The sequence below is a fragment of the Phyllopteryx taeniolatus genome, chromosome 9, assembly GCF_024500385.1.
Source record: "Phyllopteryx taeniolatus isolate TA_2022b chromosome 9, UOR_Ptae_1.2, whole genome shotgun sequence".
NCBI classification, from domain to species: domain Eukaryota; kingdom Metazoa; phylum Chordata; class Actinopteri; order Syngnathiformes; family Syngnathidae; genus Phyllopteryx; species Phyllopteryx taeniolatus.
This window is the reverse complement of record NC_084510.1, coordinates 2,739,267-2,752,245: the sequence shown is the minus strand read 5'-3', so window position 1 is coordinate 2,752,245 and position 12,979 is coordinate 2,739,267. Positions and strand designations below refer to the sequence as shown.

The 12,979-nt window shown below is 39.8% G+C and overlaps 1 protein-coding gene across 4 annotated transcripts in view; it reads right to left on the bottom strand.

Moving 5' to 3' along the window:
* Nucleotides 1–2,152: 2,152 nt before the first annotated feature.
* The window catches only part of LOC133483561 (receptor-type tyrosine-protein phosphatase gamma-like), a 499,015-nt gene continuing 488,188 nt past the window's right edge, over nt 2,153–12,979 (bottom strand). For 2 of the 4 annotated variants that reach the window (XM_061784954.1, XM_061784955.1), the window contains 5 exons: nt 8,382–8,528; nt 7,298–7,440; nt 6,282–6,417; nt 5,811–6,043; nt 2,153–3,379 (listed from right to left, as the gene is read on the bottom strand). In XM_061784954.1, coding sequence (XP_061640938.1) covers nt 5,900–6,043; nt 6,282–6,417; nt 7,298–7,440; nt 8,382–8,528 — 570 coding nt within the window. In that variant the 3' untranslated portion in view covers nt 2,153–3,379; nt 5,811–5,899. Of the gene's footprint in view, nt 3,380–5,810; nt 6,044–6,281; nt 6,418–7,297; nt 7,441–8,381; nt 8,529–12,979 lie in introns of those variants that run through there. The other 2 variants (XM_061784956.1, XM_061784957.1) reach the window with 2 other exon arrangements.

Genomic DNA, 12,979 nt, shown 5'->3' with positions numbered 1-12,979 from the left:
TCCATCCATTTTCTGTACCGCTTCTCCTCACTAGGGTCGCGGGCGTGCTGGAGCCTATCCCAGCTATCATCGGGCAGGAGGCGGGGTACACCCTGAACTGGTTGCCAGCCAATCGCAGGACACATACAAACAAACAACCATTCGCTCTCACATTCACACCTACGGGCAATTTAGAGTCTCCAATACATGCATGTTTTTGGGATGTGGGAGTAAACCGGAGTGCCCGGAGAAAACCCACGCAGGCACGGGGAGAACATGCAAACTCCACACAGGCGGGGCCGGGGATTGAATCCGGGTCCTCAGAACTGTGAGGCTGACGCTCTAACCAGTCGCCCACCGTCCCGCCAAAGCAAAGCAAATTTATTTATACAGCGCATTTCATACATGATTAAAAGCATGGAAAAACAAAGAAAAAAAGCTGATAAACATTTAAAACAAAGAGAAAAAATAAAAATACAATTAAAACAACATACAGTGCAATAAATATTGAAAAGTGGAAATGCTCTAAAAAGCATGAGAAAAAAGCATGTTTTTAAAAAACATTCACACTTGGGGCTGACATCACTTCTGTCTGCAACTTATTCCATTTGTGTGCAGCATAATAGCTAAATGCTGTTTCACCATGTTTGCTTTGGACTCTGAGCTCCGCTATTTGACCTGACTCTGTCGATCTCAGAGCCCTACTGGGTTTATATCCATTAGCATTTCATTCATGTATTCAGGACCTAAACCGTTTTGTGATTTATAGACCAGTAGCAGAACTTTAAAATCTATTCTAAAGCTGACTGGAAGCCAGTGTAAAGACTTTAGAATTGGAGTAATATGCTCTGACCTCTTTGTTCTGGTCAGAACCCGAGCTGCAGCTGTTTAATGCTCTTTTTCGGGAGTCCAGTCAGAAGACCATTACAATAGTCAAGTCTACTTGAGATAAAAGCATGGTTGAGCTTCTCCTGGTCTGGTTGACAGATGAAAGCATTCACTGTGGATATGTTCTTCAGATGGTAGAAGGCAGTTTTAGTAATTGATTTGATATGACTGTTGAAAGTCAGGTCGGAATCTATCAGAACACCAAAGTTCCGGACTTGGTCTTTGGTTTTTAAAGAGAGTGACTCCAGGTATTTACCAACAGCAATCGTCTTTTCTTTATTGCCAAAAACAATTATCTCAGTTTTGTTGTGGTTTAATTGAAGAAAATTTTGGCTCATCCAGATGACAGTCAAAAATCAAATTCTGAAGAATTTGACCCAAGGGTAGCATATACAGGCTGAACAGGAGGGGTCCAATAACTGACCCTTGAGGGACCCTATAGGTCATTGCCTTTCGATGAGATTCAACACTTCCAATGATTACAAAATAACTCCTTTCCTCCAGGTAGGACCTGAACCATTTAAGGACTGTTCCATTTAGTCCTACCCAGGTTTCCAACCTGTTCAGCAGTATATTATGATCTACCGTATGAAAAGCCGCACTGAGTTCCAACAAGACCAGAATTGACACCTTTCCCGAGTCAGTATTCAACCGTATATCATTTATCACTTTGATAAGAGCCGATTCTGTACTGTGATGATTTCAGTAACCTGATTGAAATTTGTCAAAAAGTTCATTTAAGTTCAAGAACTTGCTGTGTTGATGAAAAATAACTTTCTCAACAATCTTGGCTATAAAAGGGAGATTTGAGATGGGTCTATAGCTTGGTAACATGGAAGCGTCCAGCGTTCTATTTTTTAGCAGAGGCTTAATGGCAGCTACTTTAAGAGCTTTAGGAAACTCGCCTGACTGAAGTGAGCAACTGATTATTTGTTGCAAATCAGCTAGCACAGACTTCGCAATAGCTATGAAAAGTGGGATCTGAAAAAAAAAAATGCAAATAAGCCGGGGTTTTGGACAATATTGGGGGACAGTTTTCCCAGTTTTTTGAAACTCCTCCCAACGGGGGACAATTATTATTATTATTAGTCATTTGAATGTGGTTAAGTGGTAGATATTCATGTTTAATGATTTTCAAAACTTCAGTGTGTTTTGTTACAAGGTCCAGTAAACCTAATGTCAAAATCTTTCGAGTGGCTGTGTATGAACACATACAGCAGGTATTCCATCATTTTCTATCCTGTCCAAGCTATCAAATATAAAAAAGTTAGATCAAAAACTCAAAAACTCCAGAACATATTTTATTGTATGTATAGCAATACAATTTACATATTAAATAACACTATAGTAGAATGATTTCATATAGCTATTAACAAAAAGAACAAGAAAACAAATCCATCTTAATTGTAATATCACAATTACTGCCTGATTTTACATGAAGGGTGCGCAGCTGGAAAGTGAAATATAATTATTACCAAAAGCTGGTAAAAACTAACAGCATGTACTCAGAAGTGACTCAGATTAAAACAATAATAATAATAAAAAAAAAAAAAAAGCCAGAAGCATTTTGTATACATTATTCAGGAAATTGAAAATTGCTGTAGACAAGAGAGAAAATAGAACATATAATTTAAAATTACAAAGCATTTACTCTGATCCCGTCAACACAGTTCTCAGGGAATGGTGCCGTTACAAGCAACAAAATATATACATTTCTTATGCACGGTACAGCTGTGTGTGTGCTTAAACAACGGCACTATCATAGTTTTCAATAGGAATTATATTAATGAAGAAATGATAGATCAGCAATTTAGCTTGCAGAAACTCTTCAAGTGCAAGGAACATGTCTCAGCTTAGAATGGGAAATTTCATATGCCACAATGCCTACTTCCCAGATCAAGAGAAGGCGAATCATGCACATTCATCGTACGAACTTCATATTCTGTAATTCCAAGGAGATTTAGCAGAGCTACCTGCCATTTGACACAACAGTTGAGTGTATCTTTCAATGCAACTTGAATTTAAGGTTTCATTTTCAACATATGGCATACTTGAACTTACGATGAGTTGCTCGTGTGACGAGCTGTGTGAAACAGTATAATGTTTCACACATACAGTATAATGTAATGCGTGGTCATTGATTTTTACATCTCACTCTCAGATATGAATATCCCGTGTGCTTTTTTTCCCCGTTTGTTTTAGACGATACATTTGCAAGACACATACAAAATGTTGTGGGCTGTATTTCCACAAACAGAATTCATAGGTTGCCAATTTATGAAAGATAACTGTAGAAAAATGTAGACATCTTGTTTCTGTTGTCTGTGTGATGAAACATTGAGCTGAGGATTCTGATGGGAATACAGATGTGGTGCAAGGGGATGGAGGTCCTATTCAGGAACTAGAACTGATCAGTACCAGAAACTTTTGGTAAAGTCTTTTCAAAATCAAGATGAAGTTGCTCTTTCACTGTGTTTCACCTACTCTGCTTTTTGCTGTGTCGAGGAATCATCTGAAATGTAGAAACGCAAACTTAATTTCACACTATGAATCATAGAATTGTTTCCAAATTGTCATTGAAAGTCAAATGTTCTCAGGTCACACACATCAGTTTCAAAATGTGTTTGTGTGTTGATTTATTATTATTTTTTTGTCCCAGGCTTCCACTAACTGCATCTCAAACTGTGGAATATGGCAAGTGCAGAATCTACGAAGGGCTTGAAGGCAGGATATAGGCCCGCAAGCGAGCAAATGATATTCAATCAACCTATTCCCCCTACAAATTTGAATATTCAGAGCTGCTCAAGTGTGCTAAACATTCAAACTGGTCAGAAACTTCTGGCACATGAAATTGAGTTTCATTTAAGCCTTCAAGAATGTTAATTCAACGATGGAGTAAAATATTTTTTTTTTGTGCCCTGACGGCAGGTTTAATGTACTTGGTATTTAAATTGAATAGCTGTCAGGTAGATAATTTGGGTAACAAGGAGTGAGACTGATATGTTTTGCTGTCAGGAATATAATCAGATCAAAAGAGATTGGGAGGATCATTAAAAAAAACTAAAACTTGTTTATAATGGCAAAATGCAATAAAATCTTGCTCCCAAAAACAAGGGTAAATAATCCACAGTTGTATATAGTTCCCAAAGAATAATAATTTAGAGGTTTTTTGTTTTTTTTGTAGAATATTTGAACCATTTAACTGTGATTTTGGTGGAGGTTCGTGAAACATTTACTATTTTTACAGGATTCTTAAATGTTCCCATTTTTAAACGAATTTAGTTCCAGCACAGTATATCTAAGTTACCATGAAATGACATGACCAAGAAGAAGTTATTTGACTTAGTTCATTGACAACAAAATTTAAACATGTAGTGGATATTCTACAAATTACTTACTCTACTCATTTTGGAAATATTATACAGGAAGGGGTTCTTCGGTTTACGAAGGAGTTCCTTTCTATTTTGTACTCAGAACGCCGTAGCCTTTCACGAACCTACGCTAATGCAGTAAAGTCATAATTACAGTAAATATTTGAATGGAAAAAAACAGCCATAGATATAAAACAATAAAATGAAAAACAGTAAGTGTCCCGTCTCGCACGTGACATAATTACAGCGCTGCGAAAATAGGTCATTGCGTGCCGTCCGTAACATTGAAAAGTTGTATGTCGGTAAACCGAGGACATGGCAAAGTACCAGATTAGTCAATCTTACAAAAAATTCAGATTTAGAAATATCTGTCAAAAACAATGTAAAAAAAAAAAGAACTCCTATCTTGTCTGTTTCTCTGTTAGTAGCTCATGTGCTAATGAAATGAGAAAGACATCAATTGGTTAATAGAAAATGTTATTTAGCAGTCTCTTGTCTCTATCCAGACAGCAGAAAAAGAGGTCAGATGATCCATAACATATAACACTGAGAATCACACCCTGTTTTGGTTTTCTTCAACCTGTTGCATAGAACTTGTTGAGTATATGTTCCCTTGCATATCATAGTGTCTCCTTCCTATAGCAAGCTTTTTCCCACACACGACCTATGAGAGTTTTGGAAACGGTGTTCTTAATTCGTGCTTGCGTAGCAGAATGATTTCAATGAGATGAGAAACAGCTGTGATTGAGTATGTGAACTGTGCCAACATAGCAGCGTACACATAAAAAGAGCAGAAGGGCTGGGTAGTGGCTGCCAATACCGTAGAGTGAGTGATAAAATAAGACTTAAAGAACTTGCACAAAAAAGTTAGGAGGATAATATATGCATAAGTGTTTCCATATATACAAAATCAGAAAGTGACCTCAAAGAATTCAAGTTCACAGTTGTAACACCACCTTATTACCACTTTTTTGTTAGGTATTCTAACAAGAATGTGAGTTCAAAAATAAAGAGGAAGAGGAAAGAGCAAAAAAAACAACAACAAAAAGAGAGATGCATTTTGTAGAAAAAGGGCTCAGTGGTAATAGGTAATGTCTCTTATGATTATGCGTAGTAATGCAGTTGGCCAGAGGAGCTGTGATGAGGAGGTTATTGCAGTTGAACAGCATTTAGCCACTGAGGTGAGTTTGACCTCCTCCCTCAGCTGGTTTAAATCCAGTGGAAAGCGTCAAACGGAGCAATGTCCTTCGCAGAAGCAGGGAACAAGGTTGTGGAATGTCAAACAATCAACTTGCGCCAGCCAAATGTGTGGGCATCAGCATAGGCAGTAACACTGACATTATATAGTGCAAACAAGAAACGACAGTAGTGCATCTCATTGCCTGCCGACGCAGTGTAAAACTTAAAAATGCAGGTGCAAACCCTTCAATTAGAGGACATTAAGACGAAAAAATAAATATCAAATTTTTTTTTATATCAGTGTATAAAAGTAATCAGGTTATTTATCTTAACCAAGAGTCTGGCAAAAAAAAAGGCCTCAAAAAGTCTACCAATAGTTCTTTGACGGCTTACAAAGTTAAATGCCTCCTATGAGCACCCCAGGAGTCGAAGAGGTGCAGGATGTTTGGAGACACGTAATATCCTCAGTCCAGTTCTGGCCCTCACACCAGTGATTCTCTACTTTCTGCTTGGTCGGATTGATCAGACAAGGATGCCAAGGGCTGAGTAATGTCCAGAGGCCCGAAGCTGATCTCCTTGGTGTGGACAAGACTGAGGAGGGCTTTGTACAGGAACTGGTACTGATCCTGGTGAGCAGTTCACAATCGGGATTGTGAAGACAGTCATCGGAAGGAGACACAGAAGAGAGAAGATGGAACACAATATTAACTGCATGGTCCCCCTTCAGCAACTGAACACTCATTATTCCTATTCAACTAAATACGATTTAGATTATGATTTTCACGACTATGACTTCATTCTGGTTCTGGCAATGGATCGTATAATTCATTGGAGGGGTCCCCTAAATTAAACCGCCAGACTCACCATGTCTGTGAAGACTCCTGGCCTCATTAGGTTGATCATCTTGGCCACTTGATAGACATCGACAACCCCCTCACTTTCCAGTTGCTGAGACAGTGTGTTGAGGGCACACAGCAAACCCGCCGATACTGCTCCAAACCTTAAATCCACATGCACAAAACTAGAGGTAAGCATTTTTCTCTGAAGTATTTCCATATATCTTTGGATATTAAGGGAAAGAACATGAAGGGCATGAACTTTTTAAAGGACATGGAACATTATGCAGAAGAAAAGTTATGAGAACCTTTTTACTTTTAACTGACAAAATGAAACAAAAATGTGCACACATACTTTCGGAACATTAAAATCATTCCACATGTGTCTCGTAGAGAGATAAGACTAAATGCAAATTGAAGATACGCTTATCTGCAGCTCAGCCAAGGAATAAAGGCACCCACAGATCAGTTTTCTCAGATATTAAAAATCTGTTAGTGAGTGAAACCACAGGAAGATGACAGCTGTGGCTGGTGTGAGGATTCCTGGAGAACAGTGGGTAGCCTTCACCATGGGAGAGGTCTCCTCCTCCATTAACGGCACTGTCAGGAGAGTTGCAGAGAGCGACGCTAACAGCTCATGCCTGGCTAAATAATGAGCATGCAGTCAATTAGGATAAGCTTTAACTGACACTTGTGAGGAGGCTACGAGCTGACTGCAGCATAGAAACTAGATGAGGCATTCATCCATCCATCAATTTTCTGCACCGCTTATCCTCACTAGGGTTGCGGGCGTAGCCTAGCTGAACTGCCCCAAATCATTTGTTTAAGTTGAGCTTCTTAGTTCATGTAGCTAAACATTTAAAATGCAGACATTTGAATAGAAATGTTAGCCAGTCTAAAGGAAATTGTAAACAGCAGAAACAACAAGTGGATGATAAAATATTAGGACTAAAACTTCTGAAAATGTATTCAGGAAACTTCTTCCAGTTTGGGATATATTAGTGGTGTGGTGACAAAATGAAGAGTGAGAGGAACCCGACTGACTCATCGTGGATGATGGTTGGTCCGTCTCGGATGGCTGCCTCTTCCTTGATGATGTTAATAAGCTCAAAGGTACTGCTGATGGGCACATCGGGATTTGGCCACCTGGGGCACTGAAAGTGACGCACCTCTAATACATAATCGTCCTAGAAGTCAGACAGAGAGCGAAACAGCAAGTGAGGAGGAAATGCGTTAAGTTTGCATCCAAACTCCTGTCTACACTTTTTAATATATCAGATGATTTGTATTCATTAGTTTATGTTTTTGAAATTCAAGCTATTTGCTTAGATTTCCCAGGAGTGGAAAAATAACACCACATAATCAACGTTAACAGGTAACAAATCTTAAAGCCTTGGCAGTGGTATACTGTCTTCATGTTTGTGATTTAACTTACAAGTTTTGACAGGACAATTAACTTCTGTGGCAAAGCCACACATGGCTGTCCTCCCACTGACAAGGCAAACAAACTATCATAAGCAGCCTTTCAAACCCAACTTGGAGTACGTTATATCATACTTATATGTAGCCTATACTTATACAGTATATAATGTAACTCATAATGGTCGTTGGAGACTTCATTCGTCCTCCTCGCTCTCATCTATTAACAGCTATACACAAGAAGAGGGAATAAAACCCTGCATTTTTTTGCATGCTAAATGTCACTGTAAAGGGAGCACTTGTATATTTTAATTAGAAAATAATATTGTCTTTAGTTATTTATTGTTGAATTATTATTTTGATTGTCCTTTAGGTTTTCTGTACAGCACTTTGTTAAAGCTGCGGTTGTTGTTAAAGTGCGATATAAACACAGCTGAGTTGAGCATATCTATTAATATCTTCCTGCTAAAGTGAAATATAAGTAAAATAAACTTCGCTTATATGCTTACTTGGTTAGTCCATTCAATTAGTACTCCTGCTGTTCAGTTTATGAGACAAAATACTGTTGTTCACAACACATGTACACTGGCGCATGAACGTGAGCACACATAAGCACAGACAAGTGCTCGCATGCACATACATATTCACACACACACACACACACACAGACAGAAACACTCACACTAACACACACACACACGCAAGCAACCTGTGTAGCTTCCAGGATGAAGTCGTGGATGCTAATCTGTTCTTCATTGGTCAAGTAGAGTGTGTCTTGGCTGATGAGGGTAACGGTGAAGGCTTTGCAGTTCATGGCCTCCTCCCAACTGGGCCAATACACAAACTCATCCTCTGCCTGAAGGAGAAAATCACAGATGTTTTTTTTTTTTTTTTTAACTGGAAAATAATTTACTTCAATGATGTATCCAGGGGCACGGTGAACGACTGGTTAGCACATCTGCCTCACAGTTCTGAGGACCGGGGGTTCAACTCCCGGCCCGGAGTTTGCATGTTCTCCCTCTGCCTGTGTGGGCTTTCTCCGGGCACTCCGGTTTCCTCCCATATCCCAAAAACATGTGTGGTAGGTTGATTGAAGACTCTATTGCCCGTAGGTGTGAATGTGAGTGTGAATGGTTGTTTGTTTATATGTGCCCTGCGATTGGATGGCGATCAGTTCAGGGTGTACCCCGCCTCTCGCCCAAAGATAGCTGGGATAGGCTCCAGCACTCCCGCAACCCTAGTGAGGATAAGCGGTACAGAAAATGAATGGATGGATGTATCCAGGTTACCCAATGACTATATACACAATTTTTTATACATACAGGATTTCACTGAAAACTATTGCATGGATCTCGTTTGATGCGTGTCCTGCGTCCTAGACGCACACATATGATCAGGGACCCCAAAAGCATTGTGAACCTGCGTCCAATGATGCACATTGCTTACCTATGTATGTGAACAAGGCTCGAATTGAGCCGTCTCGCATCGCAGTTTACGGGTCAAAATTCGCCTTTTGCGCATCAGAAAACACATTGAAAAGCAAAACTGCAAATTAGGTTTGTCGCGAAGACGGAAGCAGGCAATTGTGTATATGACAAAACGCGCTTACGTCACTGATGCGTGGACGCGGAAGTGAAGTGTTCGATTGATGAGCGGGAAGAAAGCGGTTACAAAATACGACGCCAAGTTCAGAAGAGAGAGAGAAAAAAGACAAATGGCAAAAAGGTGGTAGCATTTCATAGTGAAATGCAAGGCTTCAAATCAAGGCTTCAAAATCTGTTCGTTGTAACACTTTCTCTCCGTCGAGTATGATGTCGCGTCGTGGCATCTGAGAGACAGAGGTGAAGTTAACATAGCGCAAATCAGTGAGCTTAATGTTAGTCTATGAATATAATGTTAGCGCTGCAGGCTGCGGAGTGTCTCTTAATTATAAGTACCGTCGAATGTGTGGCTTTTTATTTTTTATTTATAGATATATTTTTTTTACCGTGACAAGGACAGTATAACGCAACCATAACGGAACATACAGTGTGCTTTTTGCTCAGTGTCGTCACTGTGTGACATATGGGCAATATGATGATCTGTAAGTGGCAAAACCTTGAGTCAAGTAGGTGAAAAATGTGTCAAATGTGGCCAGAGAGGAATAAGAGTAAAATGGATCATCATCATGTACCGAAACAGAGGAGGGTTTTGGTGAAGTGAGATGAAGGAAATATTTTTCTCTTTCGAGGTTTCTTCTTTTTAGTTAGAACGTGCTAAACACTTCCAAAAAAACTTGGCAGGCCAACTTCTACTAGTAGTACAAAGAATATTTGTACTATATATATATATATATATATACTATGTATATTTGAATATGAAATGCTAAAATGCTAGCTGCTTAAGTGAAGATGCACAAAGGCTGTTAATGCTTTAAAAAAACAATAATGCCTTATCTTTATGCACAATTTGAATTCAAGAAATAAAAACTATTGGTTATCTGAAAAAGTTGGACTGACTATGGCTGGGTTGTCACTGCAAGCCCCCACCAATTTGATAAACTGAATTCCTCCCTGTAACCCTGCTGTGTGAGACATCCACTAAAGGCGGCACTGTGCACGACTGGTTAGCACATTTGCCTCACAGTTCTGAGGACCGGCGTTCAAATCCCAGCCTCGCCTGTATGGAGTTTGCATGTTCTCCCCATGCTTGCGTGTGTTTTTTCCGGGTACTCCAGTTTCCTCCCACATCTCAAAAACACGAGTGGTAGGTTGATTGAAAACTCTAAATCGCCCGTAGGTGTGTCTGTGGTTGTTTGTTTATATGTGCCCTGTGATTGGCTGGCGACCAGTTCCCCGCCTCTTGCCTGAAGATAGTTGGTATAGGCTCCAGCACACCCGTGACCCTAGTGAGGATAATCGGTACAGAAAATGGATGGATGGATAAAACATGCATGCAAGGCGCCGCCAAACGCCCACTGGGAACAATTGCTGGGACACAGGTGACAGCCGCTGGCGTTTGAGAGTTACTGCAATGTGGACTGAATGGTTTCGTTAACTGAAGATAAAACGGGTGTTTTGATATTTCACGAACTCAACAGAAATATCCCAAATGTATGCCTTGATGTCTGTGTCAGTGTGCCAACTTTACAGGTCCAGCTGCGAGATTTTGAGAACTGTTTGTCTTGATTTGAAGCCAAACAGCATGAAATGTAATTGAACAATAAGCAATTGATCTGCCAAGACTAAAGTTTAAACAATCATTCTATGTGTTTAATCTAGGAGTAAGAGTATAAAGTTGGGAGTATTTTTCTATGAATATATGATTTTTAGACCATTATTATGGCTAGATTGTAGACCAGGGTTCGTGGTCTTCTCCGGTTTCCTCTGTCCCTTTGACACACCTCCTGGGTATTTAACTTTGGACTCCCGCCTCTTCTCGCTCTCTTGTCTCTGGCTTCTTGGCTCCTGTCCTTCATGCTGAGACTACCACCGTGGCACGAGCGCCCGCCTCAGCCCGATGGCGGCGCTTTCGATCGAGGAAGCCGGCCATGCGGCTTCAATCTCTTTTCCTAGCCGCGATCGGTTGACGGAGCATCAGCCAACAACTACCGGTATCCCGTATCGGTCACGCACGCAGCTGAGAGCAAGAGCTGGGCCCGCCACAAGTTCAATCGCCAGGAATGTTACGAGTACACCCCGACTGCACAACTTATTTTCCTTATTGCGCCTGTTTTTGCTTTATTTATCTTCTTCAACCAAACCTGCTTCATTTTCCTCCTGAGATGCACAGAGACAGACCACCCCAAAGACCCACGTATCTACGGTCGTGAATAAAACACAACAATCGTTGCCAGTATGTACAAAATTAGTGCCTAATAATTTTGGGGAAATTACTAACTTCACACAAGCTCCAACTTTGTACTCGCTCAACACAGTGTAACCTATTAATGCTCAATTTTAGTCCAGCAACACACGGTCCTATCTTCCCTTTTCGTTTACCCTTAGTGTTATTTTCTTTCTGTAGTTAGACCCCTCTGTGTGTTTCCCGATAGATCCCTCATAGATTTAATTAAATATTCTAAAAAACTCCACTCCGTGTTGTTTTGAGTTGATTAAGGAATTCTAGGACTCGTATTTCGTACATGTGGCAACCTTCAGATTACGAGACTGATGAGAGGTTTTTCGTCACTTTTTCCTAAATTTTATACATATAAAAAGAGACGTGGTGCCCTTTTGAGACAAAATTTGTTTGATCCTAACGTTAAACGTCTATCGGACTCAACCGGAAGTGAACGCAGGCCTTCACCTTCGATGAATTTATTTCTGAAAGAAATTACGTTTTATCCAAACGCCAATATACGCTACAAAGGAAACCAATTAGTTGTACATTATTAAGTGAAAAGTCTTCTTTTGTCTTGTATTCAAAATTGCTCTTTAACCAACCAAAAATATAGTTTATCCAAATAATCGATTGTTTGATGGAATTTTCAGTAGGATGCTTGAGTACTAAAATATTTGTTAGCTGCAGCCCTACATTCAACTCCCCCATTATATTGTCATATTTTTATTGTTTCATAAAATCCTTGCTTCTGGTCCTTGTGTGGTTAACCTACAAAAAATTGCTCCTCAATATGAGAAAAGTTGCTCATCAACTGAAGAAATGATGAGCAAAATGGTCCTCAAAGAAAAAATATATATATTTTGACCTGTGTGTGTGTGTGTGTGTTGCTGAAGTGCTTAAGCGAATCATTAGCCACTAGAAATATGAGTCCTGTCTTGGTGCTAGCCAATCAGAAGAGCAGTAGGGCGGGTTATCGTTCAATAAATGCAATGGACCCAAGACTTTTTTTCAGGACTCGATACTCGATTTTCATTGTTGTGGTAACACCTTGCACACCGCTTACGACACAGTGAGCCGCTGGCGGAACGGCTTTGGCTCCGTAGATGCAAACAACTGAGTCATTTTAGGGAATGTTAACTATTAATTATGTTCGCTAAGTACGAGCTAACTAGCTAGTGTGCTACGGCGCTAAACAGCTCACTGGAGTTCGCTTGATTGTTACGACATCGTTTAAAACAGAGGTCACTAACTTGCGATATCTAAACACATAAAGTGGGTACGGAAAGTATTCAGACCCCCTTAAAATTTTCACTCTTTGTTATATTGCAGCCATTTGCTAAAATAATTTAAGTAATTTTTTTGGCTCATTAATGTACACACAGCACCCCATATTGACAGAAAAAGACAGGATTGTTGAAATTTTTGCAGATTTATTAAAAAAGAAAAACTGAAATATCACACAGCCATAAGTATTCAGACCCTTTG